The sequence below is a fragment of the Pteronotus mesoamericanus genome, unplaced genomic scaffold (assembly GCF_021234165.1).
Source record: "Pteronotus mesoamericanus isolate MK-2021 breed Mesoamerican mustached bat unplaced genomic scaffold, CSHL_Meso_final contig_173, whole genome shotgun sequence".
In the NCBI taxonomy this organism is placed as follows: domain Eukaryota; kingdom Metazoa; phylum Chordata; class Mammalia; order Chiroptera; family Mormoopidae; genus Pteronotus; species Pteronotus mesoamericanus.
This window is the reverse complement of record NW_026555072.1, coordinates 6227918-6250015: the sequence shown is the minus strand read 5'-3', so window position 1 is coordinate 6250015 and position 22098 is coordinate 6227918. Positions and strand designations below refer to the sequence as shown.

Here is a 22098-nt window from a genome sequence, read left to right as displayed (position 1 = left end):
TTGAAGCAGTCATCAAGAAACTCCTGGCACACAAAAGCCCAGGGCTGGACGGTTTCACAGGAGAGTTTTACAAAACATTTAAGGAAGAGCTCACCCCTGTCCTTCTCAGACTATTCCAAAAAATCCAAGAGGAGGGAAGACTCCCAGACTTTTTTTATGAGGCCAGCATCACCCTGATCCCAAAGCCAGATAAAGACCCTACAAAGAAAGAAAACTACAGGCGAATTTATCTGATGAACATAGATGCTAAAATCCTCACCAAAATATTGGCAAACCGCATCCAGCAATACATTCGAAAGATTATCCACCATGATCAAGTCGGAGTCATCCCGAGGAGGCAGGGATGGTTCAATATACATAAATCAGTAAACGTGATACATCACATAAATAAAAGAAACGACAAAAACCACATGATCATCTCGATAGATGCACAAAAATCATTCGATAAGGCACAGCACCCATTTATGATCAAAACACTCAGCAAAATGGGAATAAATGGGCATTCCTCAATGTAATAAAGGCCATAAATGAAAAACCTACAGCCAATATCATACTCAATGGGCAAAAACTGAAAGCTTTCCCACTAAGATCGGCAACACGACACGGATGTCCACTCTCACCGCTTCTTTTCAACATTGTATTGGAAGTCCTAGCCACAGCGGTCAGACAAGAGAAAGAGATAAAAGACATCCAAATAGGAAAGGAGGAAGTAAAGCTATCATTGTTTGCAGAAGACATGATAGTGTACACAGAGAACCCTGTAGACTCTACCAAAAGGCTCCTCAACCTAATAAGTGAACTTGGCAAAACAGCAGGATACAAAGTCAATATTCAGAAATCGAAGGCATTGTTGTACACCAGTAATGAAATAGAAGAAGAAGTCAGAAAAAAATACCACTCGATATAGCCAGAAGAAAAATAAAGTACCTAGGAATAAATTTAACCAAAGAGGTAAAAGACCTGTATGCAGAAAACTATACAACATTGAAGAAAGAAATGAAGGAAGACACAAATAAATGGAAGCATATACCGTGCTCATGGATTGGAAGAATTAATATCATCAAAATGTCCATACTACCCAAAGCAATTTATAGATTCAACACAATCCTTATTAAGATACCAATGACGTATTTCACAGAAATAGAACAGACATTTCAAAAATTTATCTGGAACCATACACGACCCCGAATAGCCTCAGCAATTTTCAGAAAGAAAAACAAAGTAGGAGGGATCACAATACCGCACATCAAACTCTACTACAAAGCCACTATCCTCAAAAGAATCTGGTACTGGCTCAAGAACAGATCCATTGACCAGTGGAACAGAATAGAAAGCCCAGAAATAAGCCCAGGTCTCTATGGACATCTAATATTTGACAAAGCGGGCATAAGCATAAAATGGAGCAATAATAGCCTCTTCAACAAATGGTGTTGGGAGAGCTGGATGGCTATATGCAAAAAATTGAAATTGGATCATCAGCTGACACCATACACAAAAATAAACTCAAGAGGGATAAAAGTCTTAAATATAAGTCGCAACACCATAAAAGTCCTAGAGGAGAACTTTGGCAGGAAACTCTCAGATATCCCAGGCAGCAATTTTTTCACTGATATGTCTCCTAAAACAAGGAACATAAAGGAAAGAATAAACAAGTGGGAACTCATCAAAGTAAGAATCTTCTACACAGCTAAAGAAAACATCAGCAAAATGGAAAGGGAGCTAACCCTATGGGAAAATATATTCACTAATGATACATCAGATAGAAGTGTGATCTCCAAGATATATAAAGAACTCACTCGACTGCACTCCAAGAAGACAAACGATCCAATCAAAAAATGGGAAAAGTACCTGGGCAGACGCTTTTCCAAGGAGGAGATACAGAGGGCCCAGAGGCATTCGAAAGGATGCTCAGCATCACTAGCCATCAGAGAAATGCAGATCAAAACTACCATGAGGTACCACCTCACACCGGTCAGAATGGCCAACATGAACAGATCAACAAACAACAGGTGCTAGCGAGATTGTGGAGAAAAGGGTACCCTATTCCACTGTTGGTGGAAATGCAGACTGGTGCAGCCAGTGTGGAAAGCAGTGTGGAATTTCCTCTAAAAGCTGAAAATGGAACTGCCTTTTGATCCAGTGATTCCCCTGCTGGGACTATACCCCAAGAATCCCAAAACGCCAATACAAAAGAACCTATGCACCCAATGTTCATAGCAGCACAATTTACAATAGCCAAGTGTTGGAAGCAACCTAAATGCCCATCAGTAGATGATTGGATCAACAAATCATGGTACATATACACAATGGAATACTACGCAGCAGAAAGAAAAAAAGAACTACTAAACTTCGCGACAGCATGGATGGAACTTGAGAGCATTATGCTAAGCGAAATAAGCCAGGGGGCAAAAGACAAATACCATATGATCTCACTTATAAGTGGAACCTAACCAACAATACAAAGATGCAAGGAAAATACGACCAGTAATACTGAAAGGCAATGAAACCAACAGAGACAAGAGGGAAGGAGGGAGGTGGGGTGGGGGAAAGGAAGGGAACGAGAAAGTCAAGGAACATATAGCAAGGACTCATGGACAAAACCAAAGGGGAAAAGCTGAGGGAGAGGGCAAGGGAAAGTGGTGGGGGGTAGGCAGAGACAAATGTATTTGAAAAAATAATTTAAAATAAATAAATAAAAAAATAAAGTTGTGGATAAATGTTTGCATTGTAATATTAGTGTTAAAAATATTTTGATGGATATCTATTGCTTTTCAGTGCTTATACAGTTTTCTTTTTATTCATTTTATTGAATTTATTGGGATGACATTGGTTAATGAAATTATATAGGTTTTGGGGGTATAATTCTATAATTCATTATGTGTAAAATGTGTTGTGTGTTCATCACCCCAAGTCAAGTTTCCTTCTATCACCATTTATCGCCCTTTTACCCTCTTCTACCTCCCCCAACCCACCTTTCCTTCTGGTAATCACCATATGATGGCTGTGTCTATGCGATTTTTGAATTTTTCTTTTTTGCTTAATTCCTTCATCTTTTTCACCCAATCTCCCTCTTCTTTTACAGTTATCAGTCTATTCTGTGTATCTCTACCCATGATTCTATTTTTCTTGTTAGTCTATATGGTTCATTAGATTCCATATGTAAGTGAGATCATATGGTATTTCTCTTTCTCTGAGTAGTTTCTTTCACTTAGCATAATAATCTTCAGGCCCATCCATGCTGACATAAAGGTAAGATTTCCATCTTTTTATGGCCAACTAGTATTCCATCATGTAAATATACCACATTGTTATCCACTTTTTTATCCACTCATCTACTGATGGGCACTTGGGCTCCTTTCAAATCTCAGCTATTGTAAATAACATTGCAATGAACATAGGGGTTTCTTCTTTCATCTCTCCTTCTTTAAGATAAATTCTAAAAAGTCCAATTTATACATCAAGTAGTATATAAATTTTATTTCCTTTGATTACTTCTACATCTTAGATTCATCTATTCCTAAAAACTTGTTTTTATTTTCAGTTGTCAGTGCTCTGGCTTCCCTCCCCAATGCCTAGAGAACGAAGACGTCAACCCCAGAGCCAAACGCATTCCCCACTCATGCTGTTTAGCATGAGAGGATAATCTCCTTGAATTTGGCTTCCATTTTCCTTTGTTTACCATAAATCCACCATGTCTATGGACTTACAGTCCTTTCCATTTTCCTTGCTGTTCAAGAGTAGTAAGTCCCCTTCATGTTGTTTCTCTATATAGACTCCACAATTTATATATAGTTCCCAGCTTTGCCAACTGGAATTTAATGCTTAGATCATGAATACTTGCTTTCAACACTACACATACTCATTTAATGAGAGCAATCTATCCAGTCATATGCATTTCCTCTAAAGTAGTAAATTACCCGAAGAGCTTATCTAGAAGTTCTTTTACAAATCCTTGAAGAGTTGCACTCATAAGGTGTTTCAAATATATATGCTAATACACCTTCCCTACACTTGATGACCAGTGGGAAGCACAAAAGTATTCCTACATCAACAACTTGATAAATTAGATCTTTAAGCTAATGATCTTGAAGCTGTTCTAATTAAAGGAAGTGGTGCATTCTGGTCTGTTCTTAGGAATTTATGGGATAATATTGGCTTTTAATGCAAAACTCTTCCAAAGAGGTTAGCTTGATGTATACATACTTTAAGGCAGGACCCATTTCCAATAGTTTTTAGCATTCCACCTGGACAAATGTCATGGAATTATTTTTGTTAAAGATTGTATTTATTTATTTTTAGAGAGAGGGGAAGGGAGAAAGAGAGGGAGAGAAACATCAATATGTGGTTGCCTCTCACACACCCCGTACTGGGGACCCAGCCCACAACCCAGGCATGTGGCCTGACTGGGAATTGAACCTGTGACCCTTTGGTTTACAGGCTGGCACTCAGTCCACTGAGCCACACCAGCCAGGGCCAAATGGCATGGTTTTAGACATGAAGTAGCTATTCATCTCATTCTTGTTGAATAGAATGCTAAATAAACCCAAATGATGGTCCCAATGAATTCCTTTGTCAGAGAGTCTTACTCAGTCCAGCAGATCTTGTCTAGCAGCTCCTTCATTGTCATGTGGTCCCACTCTTCTGCAAGAGGTGCTTTCCATGGAGCATCACTGGGAATCTACATTCAGATGAGGATTCAGAGGGAGAAAATGTAATGTTCTACTTTAAATAACTATTTTAATAGTATTAAAAGCTGTAACTTAAAGAATGAAAATGTAACTTTTTAAAATCCCCCAACAGTGACTTTTACTGCAAAGTCAATGCTGTCTGTGTAGCTTTTCTATTATAGATCTATATAACACATAATCCATAGTTAGTTTATGATAATACTTTCTGTACAGTAAATAGAGGCTATGTTGTAATTAGTCTGTTTCCAAATATCAATTAGTAAGTTACTTATTTAGAGGGAACATTCATAAATTCAACTCCTTAACAAGGATTAGATAGCTGTAACAAATCATCACTAAACTGGAGTTTCAGGTCAAGCTTTGTGTGTATTTTCTCATAGGTTGCTGGTTTGAACAGGGTGGTGACTGAAAGGCCCAGAGGCCTTAGTTTACTATGTCCTGAGGATTTTCTAGATTAGAAACATCATCTCAGGAAGGATGAGTGATACATGATCTTCTCCCCTCTGTATTTGTACAAGTGATATACAAATAGTAGTCTCTTCGGAATCTCATCCTTTTAGAGGTTAGAAACAAGTTTACTTATTCTTTTCACAAATCTTTACTGAGAGTTACTATGAGCGCACATTATGCTAGGCATTGGTGATATGTTGTATCTTCTTTCTTTTAAGGACTAAACTTAATATAAAAAATACAAATGTAGTCACAAAGAAGTTTTGGAAAGTTTTACCTCTTGTCCCATGATATCCATTGTCCTCCAAAGGTTGTTATGATCTAGGTAGGTAATTGGATTCCAAACAGGTGGGAGTGGGCCCCTGAATTTGCATGATTTGCCCTGTGAGATACGAGATATTTTTTTAAAGGACACATTTACTACAATGTAAAAACAGTAAAATCTGCTAAGTAGGTAAATGTCTGCAATGAAAATCATGTTAGTAATTAATACGTGATACACACTCAGGTGTTTTAGTTCCTTATGGCCTTAGACCCCTACTTAACTTTTTAGCAAAGAGATTTCAAATGGAATTTTGTTACCTAAATAAATGTGGTGCCACAATAAACACAATAAAAAGTTTCCCCCTGAGATTGGAACCCTCACCATGCAAAATTTAAATGTCAGTACAAAAGTAGGGTTATCTAAATTAATTTTGTTTGCCAATGATACCTGAAAATATCTAAGTCAGGATATTTGTGTGCGTAGAGGGTCAGAAATTGCAACTATAAACATTATAAGAGGCAGAATGGGGTGAAAAACCAATCACAGAGGTACAACCATCTCTAGGAAGAGTCACAAAACAGGGCCCAGAAAGCTTTCCCAAATAATCAGATGTGATTAGTCAGCTCAGAAGTTCCCAGAGATCAGCAAGTTCAAAGCAGAAAGACACAACTTCACATCACTCCTTGGGACATATATACTACCTGGTTCACCCAATAGGGTAGGGACAACTTAACACAGAAATAAAGAAAACACATTTTTCAAGAATAAATAATAAGACTCCCCACAAGTCATCTCTGGGAGGCTTAACTCAATGCAAAAAATATAGGGACATGCACAAAAACCAGTTTGGATTCATTTAAAACCTGAGTCAGAAGTCATCTTTAAACTGAATCAGAGTAACTCAAGGTCCACAGTTAACTGAAATCTCACAACTCTCAATCATTCTGTAAAGGTTCATCTCATATTGATTTTTGTAGGCAGAAAACTTGAGTAACAAAATAAGAAGAAATTTCACATTTGTTAGTTTTTCTTAGGATTTATTTCTTTATTTTTAAAATTTATTTTCAATTACAGTTAACACATGATATTATATTAGTTTCAGGTGTACAAACATGGTGATTAGACATTTATATACCTTACAAAATGATCACCTGGTTAAGTCTGGTACCCATCTGATACCATACATAGTTATTACAAAATTATTGACAATAACCTCTATGCTGTACTTTATTTCCCCTGGAAAAAAATTGCCAGTTATAAAAATTCCAAAATTTTTTATAACTGGCAATTTTTATAACTGGCAATTTTTACTTCTTAATCTATGTTCACTCATGTATTAATTCTGTGGTCATGTTTGTCTTCTCTCTCCAACAAGGTTCTCAGGGAAAAGTTATTGTATAGGCTTACATTTTTTCTTATATTAGCATTTTCCAGAGAAAGAGAAGCAATAGGATATGTGTGTATGTCAGGGTAGGGAGAGGAAGATTAGTATTAAGGAATTGTTTCAGGCAATTGTGGAGACTTGGCAAGTCCAAAATGTGTAGGGGAGGCTGGCAGGCTGGATACCCAGGGAAGACTTGCCACTTAAGTCCAAAGGGAGTTTGCTGCTAGCATTCCCTTGGGTGAGACCCATTCATATTATGGAGAGTAATCTGCTTTATTTCAGAGTCTACTGATTTAAAATGTTAGTCTCATTTTAAAAATGCCTTCACAAACCCAAGTGTCCATCAATAGATGAGTGGATAAAAAAATCAATTATTTATACACACACACACAATTGAATATTGCTTAGCCATAAAATTAAAATCTTAGTATTTGTAATAGCATAGGTGGACCTAGAGGGTATTATGCTAAGTGAAATAAGTCAGAGAAAAACAAATACCATATGATTTTACTTACATGTGGAATCTAAACTACAATATAAACAAACAAACAAAACAGAAACAGACTCAAAGATACAAAGAACAGACTGAGGGTTGCCAGAGGGTTGGGGGACTGGGTGAAAAGGTGAAGGGATTGAGAAGTACAGATTGGTAGCTACAAAATAGTCATGGGGATGTAAAGTACAGCATAGGGAATGCAGTCAATAATATTGTAATATTCCTTCTGGCCAAGATGGAGGCAGAGGTAGATACACTTTGCCTCCTCACACAACCAAAAGGAGGACAATAACAAATTTAAAAACAAAAAATAACCAGAACTTCCAGAAAATTGAACTCTATGGAAGTCCGACAACCAAGGAGTTAAAGAAGAAATATTCATCCAGACTGTGTGAGAGGAAGTGTAGAAAGGTGGTGGCAGCTGGAGGACCCAGCAGGCGAGGCAGCAGCTGGTAGACAGGGCGGTCCCACATTTGTGTGTGGATAAACCAGAGGAACAGCTGCGGATGGAGACAGACTGTGAAATACAGGGTTCCAGTGAGAAAAGAAAGCCTCAAAACCTCTGGAGATAAAAACTTGTGGGGGTTGCGGCAGCAGGAGAAACTCCCAGCCTCACAGGAAAGTCCATAGGAGAGACTCTCAGGGTCCTAGAACATACACAAACCCACCCGGGTGGGAATCAACACTAGAAGGGTCCAATTTGCCTCTGGGTAGCGGGGGAAGTGACTGAAAGCTGCCTGGGAGCCCAGCAAGTGGCATTGTTCCCTCTAGGACCCCTCCTCCACATCCAGCACCATAACCCAAAAACCTGAGTAGCTCCGCCCTGGTGAATACCTAAGGCTCCACCCCTTCCAACATAATAGGTGCACTGAGACAAAGAAATATGGCCCAAATGAAAGAACAGATCACAGCTCCAAAGATAGAATTAAGGAATGAACAGATAGCCAACCTATCAGATGCACAGTTCAAAACACTGGTAACCTGGATGTTCATCGAATTGGTTGAGTATGGTCACAAAATGGAGGAAAAAGAGAAGGCTATGAAAAGTGAAATTAAGAAAGATATACAGGGAAACAACAGTAAAGGGAAAGAAACTGGAACTCATATCAATGATTGGGAGCAGAAGGAAGAGATAAACATTTAACCAGAACAGAATGAAAAAACAAGAATTCAAAACAATGAGAGGCTTAGGAATGTCTGGGACAAGTTGACACATTCCAACATCTGAATCATAGGGATGCCAGAAGGAGAAGAGGGAGAGCAAGAAATTGAAAACTTATTTGAATAAATAATGAAGGAGAACTTCCCCAATCTGGCCAAGGAATCAGACTTGCAGGAGATCCAGGAAGCTCAGAGAGTCCCAAAGAAGTTGGACCTAAGGAAGCACACACAAAGGCACATCATAATTACGTTACCCAAAATTAAAGATAAGGAGAGAATCTTAAAAGCCACAAGAGAAAAGGAGACAGTTACCTACAAAGGAGTTCCCATAAGACTATCAGCTGATTTCTCAAAAGAAACCTTACAGGCAAAAAGGGACGGGCAAGAAGTATTCAAAGCCATGAAAGGCAAGGACCTATATCCAAGATGATTCTCTCCAGCAAAGCTATCATTTAGAATGAAAGGGCAGATAAAGTGCTTCCCAAATAAAGTCAAGTTAAAGGAATTCATCATCACCAAGCCCTTATTATATGAAATGTTAAAGGGACTTATCTAAGAAAAAGAAGATCAAAAACTATGAACAGTAATATGACAACAAACTCATAATTATCAACAACTGAACCTAAAAAAAAAGAAAAGAAACTAAGCAAACAACTAGAGCAGGAACAGAATCATAGAACTGGAGATCAAAGAGGAGGGGGAGGGGGAAGAATTGTGGAAAAGGTACAGGGAATAAACAGCATAAATAGTAGGTACAAAATAGGCAGGGAGAGGATAAGAATAGTATAGGAAAGGGAGAAGCCAAGGAACTTATATGCACGACCCATGGACATGAGCTAAGAGGGGGAAATACTGGTGGGTGGGGTGGTGCAGGATGGAGGGGAATAAAGGGGACAAAAAAATGAGACAACTGTAATGGTATAATCAATTAAGCATATATTAAAGAAATAATTTTGCAATAAATGTATATGTTGTCATGTGGGTATTGGAGATATCAGGGGAACACTTTGTAAAGTATATGATTGTCTAACCACTATGTTGTATATCTTTAATATAAAATAATATTGAATGTAAACATATTTTTGGTTAAATGAAAAAATAAAATAAAATAAATAATATATTAAAGAAACCTGAACTGAAACATCTAGAATAGTGTTTGACAAAATATCTAGTTATGGTGGACCAGGCAAGTTAAAACATTACAGTTTTTAATCAACTTTATTGAGGAATAATTTACATAAAATAAAACCATTTTAAATGCACAACTTGGGGAGTTTTGACTCATGTATGCACCTCTGTAATCTTTACCACAATCAAGACATAAAACATTCCTTGAAGGGTCTAGTCAAAGAACATGTATGAATGACCCATGGACATGGGCAACAGTGTGGGATTTGACCATGGGAGTAGGGGTTGGGATGGGTAGAGGAGGGCAAAGGGGGAAAGATTGGGGCAACTGTAATAGAATAGCAATAAAAATGATTTAAAAAGACATAAAATGTTCCCATCACCCCAGAAAATTCTCTATTGCCTTTTCCCAGTCAATCCCTGCCCCATTTCTTGCCACAGACAACCACTGGTCAGTTTTCTGTCACTATAAATTGGTTTTGTCTGTCCTAGTTTTGTTTTTTGTGTTTTTTTTTTTTTTTAGAGAAATACAATCTTGCAGTATCTGTGATTTCACATTCTTTTGGTTTCTTTTGCTTGGCATAATGTTCTTGAGCTTTGTCCATGTTGCGTTTTGTTTCCTTTTATTGCTGAGTAGTATTCCATTGTATGGATATACCATGTTTGTTTATCCATTCCTCTATTGATGATTATTTTATGTTTTGACCAACTGTAAATAAGGTGCTATGAACATTCTTGTACAAGTCTTTTTGTGTACACATTTTCCTTTCTCTTGGGTAAATGCCTAGGAGTGGAATGTCTGAGCTGTATGGTGGGTGTATGTTTAATGTTTAAAGTTTAACTCAAAACATTAAGTTACTGTTTTAAGTTCTAAAGTTTTAACTTTTCCAAAGTGGTTGTACCACTTCAAATTTTCACTAGCAATTTATGAGAGCTCTACTTGCTCCACATCCTGACCAATACTGTGGACTTTTCTTTTATTATGCTTTATGCTCTAAATATACTTTTTATTTTAGAATATTAGATTTGGAGAGAAGTTGCAGAGATAGTACAAAAAGTGTCCACATACTTCTCAAATAGTGTTCCCTAATGTTAGCATCATACATTTATGAAAACTAGGAGACTGACACTAGTACATCATTACTTATGAAATTTCAAATTTTATTTAGACTTTACAAGTTGGTCGAATAATATAATTTCCTGTTTCAGGATCCCATGCATGATACATAACATTTAGTCATCCCCTTGCCTTGGTCTCCTCAGCTCTGTGACAGTTTCTCAACCTTCCCTGAGTTTTCATGACTTTGACAGTTTTGAAGTATACTTATCAGGTATTTTGTAGAATGCCCCTTAATTTGTATCTGCTGAAGTTTTTTGTTGTTGTTCACTTTTAGACAGGGTTTGGAGGTTTTGGGGAAGAACACAACAGGGATTCTCACCACATCATGACATACATCTGACTTATCACTGGTAATGTAAACTTGATTTCTTGGTTAAGGTGGTACCTGCCATATTTCTCCACTATAAAGTCAGTATTTTTCCCCTTTCCATGTATGGTTCTTTGGAAGAGAGTCTCTGAGTTCAGTCCATCCTCAAGAGGAAATGGTGGGGGAAGTAAGTTCTACTTTCCAGAGGGAGAGTATCCACATACATTTTTAAAATTTTTCTCAAAGGAAGATTTGCCTCTTTCCTCCTGTTATTTATTCAATCTTTTAATTATGTCAGTATAGACTTACATATATTGACTTTCTATTTTGAGTATAATCCAATACTACATTATCATTATTATTTATTATTATTTTGCTTAAATTGTTCTAATTGTGGTCACTGGGAACTACTGTGTCCTTTTGACATTCCTCTATCCATTTGTTTCTTGAGCATGTCCTTCATTTCTGGCACTAGAAGATTCCCCAGGCTCATCTTCTACTGTCTCTGCTCCAGCCTTAGATTCTGCCATTACTCCATGGAGCCTTTGTTCCTTTTATCAAAAGAATGGTATTTAGAGGCAACTTCTGACTGCTAGGTGTATGCTAGCTTAAAAAATAAACAGCTTTGTTGAGATATAATTTACATACAATCTCATAAAATTTGCATGCTGATTTGTTTACATTTAGAGAGGGGGAAGGGAGGGAGTAAGAGAGGGAAACATCAATGTATGGTTGCCTCTAGCACATCCCCCCACTGGGGACCTTGCCTGCAAGCCAGACACGCACCCTGACTGGGAATTGAACCAGTGATCTTCCAGTTCGCAGGCTGGCGCTCAATCCACTGAGCCACACCAGCCAGGACTACATGCTGATTCTTAAAAACCTCTGCACATGCCTCCATCAGAGCTCAGCACATAGAACTTAAATAGCAGAAACCTATGATTTGATCCATGGGATCGCTCTCCACAAAGGACATATGGATTCCACCCCGGCTCTGCCTCTCCTAAGCTGATTGACACAGAACAAGTTAATCTTGTTGGGCCCTAGATATCAATCTTTCCAATTCAATGTTTTTAGCCTTAACACCTTCCTCCAGAAAGTATGCCAAGATTACCATGAACTGGTGACTTTCTGTGTCCCAAGTTCTCCACTTACTCTTCATCTGCCACTAATTTAACTGTACCAGCTTCGTGAAGCCATCTTACCTGGGTCAAGTCATGGCTCTGCCACTCACTAGCTGTGTTAAGTTGTTTAACCTCTCTGTGGTCAGTTTACTCATGTGTCAAATGCGATGACAGTAACTCCCTCATAGATGTACTGGAAAGATGAAGTGAGTTGATCCATGTACTTTGAACAGTGATTGGCATGTTGTAAGTTCTCAATAAATGTAATTACTGCAGCCGCTACCGTTGTAGTTAAAATCTTTGCATGCCTAGGGCCTGTTGGCATAGATTGTTGGCACACAGTAAGCTCACAACAAATGTTTAACATTATCTCAGCTTAAAGGCAGACATTTCTGCTGGTGGGGAGAAGGCAAAGCCCAGGAGTTATACTTGATGTAAATGTAATATATCACATCACACATATGTACATATATATTTTATCCTTATAGAAATTTTAGAAAATAAAGAAAACTATACTAGAAACAGTAAGCATTTATAATCCTACCAAGTAGAACTCTATTATGGCTATTGACATTTCAGTATGTTTCTTTCATCTTTTTATATATTTTATATATTCTACAGTTGAGGTCTTTTATATATGTTACTATTGTCTTGTTGTTTTCAGTCAATGTTGTATTCTAAATATTTCTAATATTGTTCATTTACTCACTAGGCATATTCTTCTTATTAATACATAATACTTCATAATAGGCACAGAACAGCAGTTCTCAAACTGTGGTCCAAGAACCCCCTTAAGGTCCCCAATACACATTTATGGAGTCTTTCTAACCAGACGTGAAGGAAGGTTTCTTTCACATAGTTCAACCAAAACAACATATTGCAACACCATGAATGCCAACGCATGTATGAGAATCCAGCTGTCTCTTATTGAGCCAGATGTGAATGAGATAAGTAAAAATGTAAATCAATGCTACTCACTTGATTTTTTTTGTTTTAAAAACTATTTTTAATAAAAATATTTTAACTTATAATAGGGTTATTGTTATTTTAGTAGAATTAATAGATAATGTTAAAAATTCTCAGTTTCAGCTATTAATATGGTAAATATAAATAGAGTCAGGGGAGAAAAAGCTTACCTGAGGTTCTCAATAATTTTTAAGATTGTAAAAGTTTGAGAAGTGCTGCCGCTGACTGGTGTGGCTCAGTGGGTTGGGCGTTGTCCTGTAAACCAAAGGGTCACTGGTTTGATTCCAGGTCAGGGCACATGCCTGGGTTGCGGGCTAGGTCCCTGGTTGAGGACTTGCAAGAGGCAACACACTGATATTTCTCAAAAGGCTAGACTAAAACTGCAGAAAAAAATACAGGATGGCTTTCAAGAGGCCAACAAAACTGATTCACATGGGCTCTAGTTTGGAAGAAAAGAAATTTAATTTTCTCTATGGAGGAAAATGAAAGGAAGTGCTGAAAAGTCTACTTAGACAAATAGATTTGTTTTTATGTTCATGTATTTACATTTTTAAGCACCTGGAGCTGGCACTGACACTGTTTTCTGATTGCACCATCACATGTCAATGCTGGAGGGAGGGGAAGACAACAATGGCAATGTTTTGGAATCTGCCAGCAGCACTGAAGCACATAAAAGATCTGGAATTGTCAATGTAGGAAGAAATGGGAAAGATGGGGGTGGTAGTAGCTGAGAAACTAGGCAAAGTCCTGCAGGAGTAATAATAACAAAGAATAACAACAACTAACACTGAGTTTTAGTTTGTTCAGGCCTTGTTCTGTGCAATCTACATATATTGATTTGTTAATTTTCACAACAACCTTTCGAGATGGAGAAACAGGCACAGAGAAGTGAAATAATTATTTTCCCAATGTGTCACAACTAATAAATAGAAGCAGTATATATATATATATATATATATATATATATATATATATATATATATGTAATTGTTGTTTATGTACAGTTGTCTCCATTTCCCCCTGTCACTCCCCCCACCCCACCCATACCTGTCTCTCACCCTCGAACCTACCCCCATTGTTTTTGTCCATGGGTCCTATATACATATTCCTTGATGAACCTTCCCTTTTTTCTCCATTATCCCCTTCCTCTCTGGTTACTGTCAGTTTGTTTTTTATTTCAATTTCTTTGGTTATTTTTTGCTTTCTTGTTTGTTTTGTTGATTAGTTTCCACTTATAGGTGCGATCATATGGTATTTATCTTTCACCACCTGGCTTATTTCATTTAGCATAATGCTCTTCAGTTCCACCCATGCTATCGCAAAGGGAAGTAGCTCTTTCTGCTGCATAGTATTCCATTATGTAAATGTAGCATTGCTTTTTGATCCACTCATTTACGGATGGGCACTTAGGTTGTTTCTAGCACTTGGTTATTATAAATTTTGCTATGAACATTGGGGTGTACAAGTCCTTTTGAATTTCAGGCATTTCAGGATTCCTAGGGTATAATCCCAGCAGAGGAATTGCTGGGTCAAAAGGCAGTTGCATTTTTAGTTTTCTGAGGAAATTCCAAACTGTTTTCCACAGTGGCTGCACCAGTCTGCATTCCCACCAACAGTGCACTAAGGTCCCTTTTCTCCACATCCTCTCCAGCACTTTCTGTTTGTTGATTTATTAATGATGGCCATTCAGACCAGTGTGAGGTAATATATCATTGTGATTCTAATTTGCATCTCTCTGATGGCTAGTGATGCTGAGCATCCTTTCATATGTCTCCGGGCCCTCTACGTGTCCTCCTTGGAGAAGTGTCTGTTCAGGTTCTTTGCCCGTTTTTTATCATTTGCAAATATATTTTCCCATATTGTAGGTCCTCTTTTCATTTTACTGATGTTTTCTTTGCTGTGCAGAGGCTTTTTCATTTGATGTAGTCCCATTTGTTTATTCTTTCCTTTATGTCCCTTGCTCTTAAGGATATATACGTGAAAATAATTGCTTCATGGAAGTTCTGATATTTTCTTGCCTATATGCTCCTCTAGGACTTTTATGGTGTCACAACTTATATTTAAGTCTTTTATCCATCTTGAGTCTATTTTTGTGCTTGGTGTAAGTTAGTGATCGATTTCAATTTTTTTGCATTTATTTTTTTTGCATCCAGCTCTCCCAACACCATTTGTTGAAGAGGTTATTTTTACTCCATTTTATGCTTCTGCTCCCTTTGTTGAATATTAATTCACCATAGAGACATGGGTTTATTTCTGGGCTCTTTATTCTGTTCCATTGATCTATGTGTCTGTTCTTAAGCTTGTACCAGACTGTTTTGATTACAGTGGCCTTGTAATATAGTTTGATGTCAGGTATTGTGATCCCTCCTACTTTCTTCTTCTTTCTCAAAATTGCTGAGGCAATTTAGTGTCATTTATGGTTTCATATAAATTTTTGAAATGTTTGTCCTAGATCTGTGAGATATGTAATTGGTGTTAATAGGGATTGCATTGAATCTATAAATTTCTTAAGGTACTATGGACATTTTGATGATGTTAATTATTCTAATCTATGAACAGGGAATATGCTTCCACTTTTTTGTGTCTTCCTTAATTTCTTTCTTCAGTGCTGTGTAGTTTTCTGAGTATAGGTCTTTTACCTCCTTGGTTAGGTTTATTCCTAGGTACTTTATTTTTCTTGTTGCTATAGCAAATGGGATTTTCCCCCCTGATTTCTGATTCTTTTATTGTTTGTGTACAAAAATGCTTTTGATTTCTGAATATTGACTTTGTATCCTGCTGTTTTGCCAAATTCACTTCTTATTAGGTTGAGTAGTTTTTTTGTGGAGTCTATAGGGTTTTCTATATACAATATTATATCATCTGGAAACAAGGACAGTTTTGCTTCCTCCTTGTCCAATTTAGGTACCTTTTATTTCTTTTTCTTGTCTTACCACAGTGGCTATGACTTCCAATACTATGTTGAGTAGAAGTGGTGAAAGTGGACATCCTTGTCTTGTTCCTGATCTTAATGGGAAAGCTTTTAGTTTTTCCCCCTTGGGTATGATGTTGGCTGTAGATTTCTCATATATGGTCTTTATTATGTTGAGGTATGCTCCTTCTATTCCCACTTTGCTGAGAGTTTTTATTATAAATGGGTGCTGTGCCTTATCAAATGCTTTTTCTGCATCTATTGATATGATCATGTGATTTTTGTCTTTCCTTTTATGTGTTGTATTATGTTTATTGATTTGCAAATATTGAACCATCCTTGCATGCCTGGGATGAATCCCACTTGATCATGGTGGATGATACTTTTAATGTATTTCTGGGTGCAGTTTGCCAATATTTTCTTGAGGATTTTAGCATCTATGTTCATCAGTGATATTGGCCTATAGTTTTCTTTTGTGGTTGTGTCTTTATCTGGTTTTGGAATGAGGATGATGCTGGCCTCTTAAAATGAGTTTGGGAGTCTTCCCTCTTCTTGGATTTTTTTGGAATAGTCTGAGAAGGACAGAGGTTGGCTCTTCCTTAAATGTTTTGTCAAATTCTCCTGTGAAATCATTCAATCCAGGGCTTTTGTATGCTGGGAGTTTTTCGATTACTGCTTCAAGTTGACCAGCTGTTATCGGTCTGTTCAGGCTTTCTGCTTCTCCTTGATCCAGTTTTGGAAGATTATATTTTTCTAGTAATTTGTTAATCTCACACATACTGTCAAATTCCTTGGCATATAGTTGTTCATAGTAATTTCTTACAATCCTTTGTATTTCTGTGGTATGAGTTGTAATCTTTCCTCTTTCATTTCTGATTTTATTTATTTGGATCCTTTCTCTTTTTTTCTTGATGACTTAGCAGCAGGATTTAAATTCAGACAAAGGTCAATGCTTTTTATCATGAAGCTTCCCATCCCCTTAATTATAATTATTAAGCACCACTTCTCAAACAGTGGGCTAAACATTTTAATTAAATTATATGTAGTGGTACCTCAGTACTCATCGTTAATTCATTCTGGAACTCATAACAGGTGCTGAAACCAACAAATACCAAAGGATGAAGCATATTCTCTTGCATGGTGGTGTCATGACTCATACAAGTTCTAGCAAGTGTGATGAGTCCTGAGTGAGCACCAAGTGCTGAAACATTTGTTTCTCATCAAAATGTGATGAGTAAAGGATTTGATGAGTTCTGAAGCCAATGAGGTATGATTGTAATTGAATTCCCACAACAATCCGGTCAGTAAACTGCTAATTGTATGTTTCATTTTACAAATGAGTTTTGATGCACAGAGAGGTTGATAAACTTGTTTAAGTACACCAGCTTGTATGCAATGGAAACAGAATTTAACCTCAGTTTTGCTTATTTAGAGTTTAAGCTCTTAGTTAGGTCTCTTCTCTTATGAGTCACTGCTAAGTTGGTTTAAAGGTCTCCCTCTGGAAGGCATTTATAGCCAGTAACTACTTCATGGTTTCTTAAAAACCATGTAGAAGCTCATAATGGGTTCAGTGATCAGCCAGATCTTTCTTATGGCTATCCTTCCTGTTCTCAGGCAAAGACCAGTACAGCCCATCCCCAAATGCCTGCTACATCAGTGCATCCACTGATTCATTTAACAAATATTTCTTGAGCATCTCCTATTTACCCACCACTGTTCCAAGTTCTGGGAACACAGTAGTGAGTGAAAACAGCAGCAGTCTCTGCTCTCCTGAGAGCTTACATTCTAATATGTGTAAACAAAATACACTAACAAAACGGACACTAAACAAAATACATCTTAAAAAATCACATAGTATATTAGAGGATGATAAGTGCTATGAAGAAAAAAAGAGTGGGGGAGGCAAAGAACAAGTGTTGGTGGTTTGGGGTTGATTGCAATTTTTAATAAAGTGGTTAAAGAAGATCTCACTTTGAAGATGATATTTGAGTGAGAAGATGAAAGAGGAGAGGGAGAAAATCATGCAACTCTCTGAGGGGAGAGCCTTTAGGCAGAGACCTCAGCAAGCAAATGTCCTGAGATGAGATTATGAATAGACTGTACAAGGCATGGGAAGGAGGCAGCCTCATCCTATCTCTACTTCTATAGTAATATCTCCTTGCCCACTGGGACACATCCAGGCTCTTGGCCTTGGTTCTCAAGTTTGCCAGAAGAAGGTGGCTTCCAAGAAGATGGTCTTTGTGCTCTGGTCAGTTTCCTTGATCTCAGCAGGCCATCCTCATCACTGCATTATTGCTGCATCTTTTCTCAAAGGCTCTTTGCCTTCTAATCTTCATCAGTACATAGCTTAAACGACTTTCTATACCCATCTCAAGATTCACCTTCTTCAAGGTTTCTGAAATTCACCTCACATTTGATCAGTGCTCTAAACATCAAGTTCACTCCATTTGAAGCCCCTACCATATTAACTTATATTTGCCGAAGCTATATTGATACTATTCTCTAGGTGTTCTACATGGGTATCTCTTCTCTCTTCAGCTAGTTAGGGAAAGGTATAAATCATTTGCATCCTCCCATACTGCCTAAGAGTGTTATATATTCCATTGGTGTTTGACAAGCACTGGATGATTAGATGAATGGTGCTATAGACTAAATGTTTGTGGCCTCCACAATTCATATGTTGAAACCTAACCCCTAGTGTGACGGTATTTGAAGGTGGGTTCTTTGGAAGGTGATTTGGTCATGAGGGCATCCTCATGGCTGAGATCATTGTCTTTATAAAAGAGACTCTAAAGGACTTCTGCCACGTAAGAACACAGCAACAACAAATCTACTTGCACCTTCATCTTGGAGTTCCCAGCCTCCAGAACTGTGCAAAATAAATGCCTGTTGTATATAGGCTACCAAGTCTATGGTATTCTGTAATAGCAGTCTGAAATGACTAAGGAAAATAGAATGAAAATATGAACACGGATTATTCAGGGCCTGAGACAGAATCTGACAATGCTTTCTAAACACAATCAGAATTAATTTCTCCTGAAAAAAACTTAAAACAAGTATTTAAACTAGGAAGGTGAAAATTGTAACTCTTCCCAAAAAGACCCAATCAATGTCTCTATCCTCATAATATCTTGTAAATCCACTGCCAAGGTAGACAGACCTGAGTTTCACAGGGGAGAGTCTTGAAAACTAGCCGATACAGTTTCCTCAAATAAGAATGTGTTGAGAAGGATGCAGAGTTTTGTGCTTCTAATCTTCTGCTGCTTTATATCAGCCATTTCCAGTCATATCACATTGCAAGTCATCAGGACACATCATTGATGCCATGAGGTTGCTTTCAAAGCATTATGCCCACAGTTAAAATCCATTTTTCCTATGTCAATTTTCTCTTTCAATTTGTAGGCACGTAAGTGGTTATTTGATCAAATAGCACAGGTATCTAACATGTCCCAATAAATATCCTTTTACTTATGAAAAGTAATTTTGAACATCCCCAACATATCACCCAAAATGCACTAGGACTAGCAAAATTCCAGAGTGCTCTGGCCTTGAATATGCTTTAGCTTTTCCAGGAGAAATCTTGGCTCAAATAAAAGCCTGTACTATAGCAATGCTAGGGATTACAAGAAAGCTTGAAACTTGAAAAGGTGGTTCTTGCTCTTCTTTAGGACAAAGCCCCCCCCCCAAAAAAAATACACTGAAAACCATGAGATCTCTCCTGTAAAGTGCACCCATACAAAATATTCTGTACATAAAACTGGAGAGTGTACCTGAAGCTTATCTTGGGCTCTTCCCCAAGAGTCCAGGGATTTGAGGTTGAGAAAGTTTGGTGAAAATACCAAGTGTTGGTGAAGTTAAGGAGTAACCAAACTTTCATCTCTTGCTAGTCAAAAACTCCAAGGATCTACTAAAGGTCTATATGCACACAGATTCTGGCCTACTGCTAGATACATGCCCAAGGAAGTGTTCCCCAAACACATACATGAAAATGTTAAATGTCCATTAGCATTAGTATGGGCAAATAAAACGAGTTACATTCTTACAATGAAATATAACACAGCAATGAGGATGATATACAACCACCCATAAATAAAAATCTGATCCTATGTTCATGTGAAACCATGTTTAGAGGAGATTCATAGCAAAGAGTAATGATGCCAAGAAGGTAGCTATGCCTTAATCACATACATGGAAGCTGTTCTTTACGAGTTCATTTGTGGTCACATCACTGTCCCATGGTGATTCACTGAAACACTGCTGTGCCTGCCTAACAACATTTATGACTCACCACAGAGGGGTTCATGCTAGTGAGAGGGAAGTGACCAGTGTAAAACAGCTGCTCTTCTTCTATTGCTGTGGGGCAAGGTGCAGTGGGGAAGCATAACTTCTCTGAGAAAGGACAATTTTCACCCAGGTGTGTATATGGATTATAATTTTTCAAAAACTCCTGCATCCATTTATAAGCCAGAGAATGGGCTTAATAACATTCCAGTCATTAAGCATCTGTGCCTTTTAGAATTATGGGTTATTTTGAGGAGAATCAAGATGGCAGAGTGAGTGGAAGTCACACTGACCTCCTCCCAGGACGAACCGGGAATTACAACTAAATTGCAGAGAAATCACCTGGGACAAACAACTGAACAACAGCGAGAAAGGACCCTTGTAACCTCGGAGACAGAAGAATCAGCTTTAGCGCAATCTAACTGGGAAAGAGTGCAGTACAGACCTGAGAAGGAGGGGGGCGGTGCCCTCGGGTGGCAGCACGAGAAAGATATTGAAATGGCCCGTTGGATCCCCCTGAAAAGAACGAGGTCTAAACCAAAAGCAGAGATCTCTAGCCCATAGCACCAGAGCCCAAAAAGTACACAGAAAATAGCCAGCTGCGAAAAGCAGCAGGGTTGCTCTCTGCCAGAGACAGGTAGATGGACACACAAAGAGCTGTTTAAAGGGCCAACACATAAATTTTTATTTGCAGCAACTTACCCTAGTCTCCGGCAAAGATGGGGGCAGAGTGGGCTAGAGAAGCCTGAGGAAAGACTGAGGAAGGAGGCTTTGGGAAGAGAACTGAGAGAGTAGCCAGCGGGATCTCGGTGCTGACTCATCCTGCCTGCAGCAGCAGTCCTCTTGCTCAGGCAGAGACCACTACCCCTGAGCGGCACCAGCATCAAAGGACCCAATAGCCCCACACCCAGGTGGGATTCCACCCCACCCTTGAGCTATTTAAGCTGCCTGCTGAGTGCAGAGGGGCAGCCACAGACTGTAGATCCCTGGCTAAAAGTGGCGCAGAGAGGTCTGGGGAACTTGAAGAGAGACTGGGGACAGAGGCTTTGCAGAGAGAAAGGAGAGAGTAGGCAGCGGGATCCCAGTGTGGACTCCTCCCCCATATGGCAGCAGTGTGAAAGGACCCAATAAGCCCACTCCAAGGAGGAACTGCGCCCCACCCTGAGCTGCCTGAGGCGGCCTACTGAGTGCAAAGTGAATAGATTAACAGCTGAAGGAGAAAGCCACAAACAGTAGATTACTGGAAGTCTCCAACAGACTGCCTAAGGTCAGACACGGTCAACATCTGACATCATCAGAGGCAGATCCAGAAAGTAAAAACAGCGGTCTCCAACCATAGAAGTTCACACCACAAAGTCAGGAAATCAAGACAGATCAACTTAAGAATCAGAAGCAAAAGAGAAGTCTCACAAATAATGTAAAGACAAAGAAATACGCCCCACTCAAAGGGAAAGGAGGAATCCCCAGAAAGAGAACTAAATGAAATAGAGGCAAGTAAACTATCAGATATTGAGTTCCTAACAACGGTTCTAAGGAAGCTCAATGAGCTCAGTCAGCTCAGAGAGAATTACCAAAACTACAGGGAAATTATGAGGAACTTACTACAAACTATATCTGCATGAAAAAGGACATAGAAACTATCAATAAGAGACAAGAGGAAATGAAGAATACAATTTCTGCATTGAAGAATTCAGTAGAAGGAATCAAAATGAGGCTTGATGAAGCCAAGGATCGAATCAGCAGGCTGGAGGACAAGGTAGAAAAAAGCTCCCAGAAAGAGCAAGAAAATGAAAAAAAGAATAAAAAAGAATGAAGAA

General features: G+C 38.3%; 1 protein-coding gene across 1 annotated transcript in view; it reads right to left on the bottom strand.

The window, feature by feature from the left end:
- Positions 1 to 22098, bottom strand: part of MAOB (monoamine oxidase B) — a 128225-nt gene that overhangs the window by 30435 nt on the left and 75692 nt on the right. Inside the window, exons 4-5 of the mRNA XM_054566527.1 lie at positions 5416 to 5520; positions 4587 to 4678 (exon numbers count right to left, since the gene is read on the bottom strand). Of these exons, the coding sequence (XP_054422502.1) occupies positions 4587 to 4678; positions 5416 to 5520 (197 nt within the window). The remainder of the gene's footprint in view (positions 1 to 4586; positions 4679 to 5415; positions 5521 to 22098) is intronic.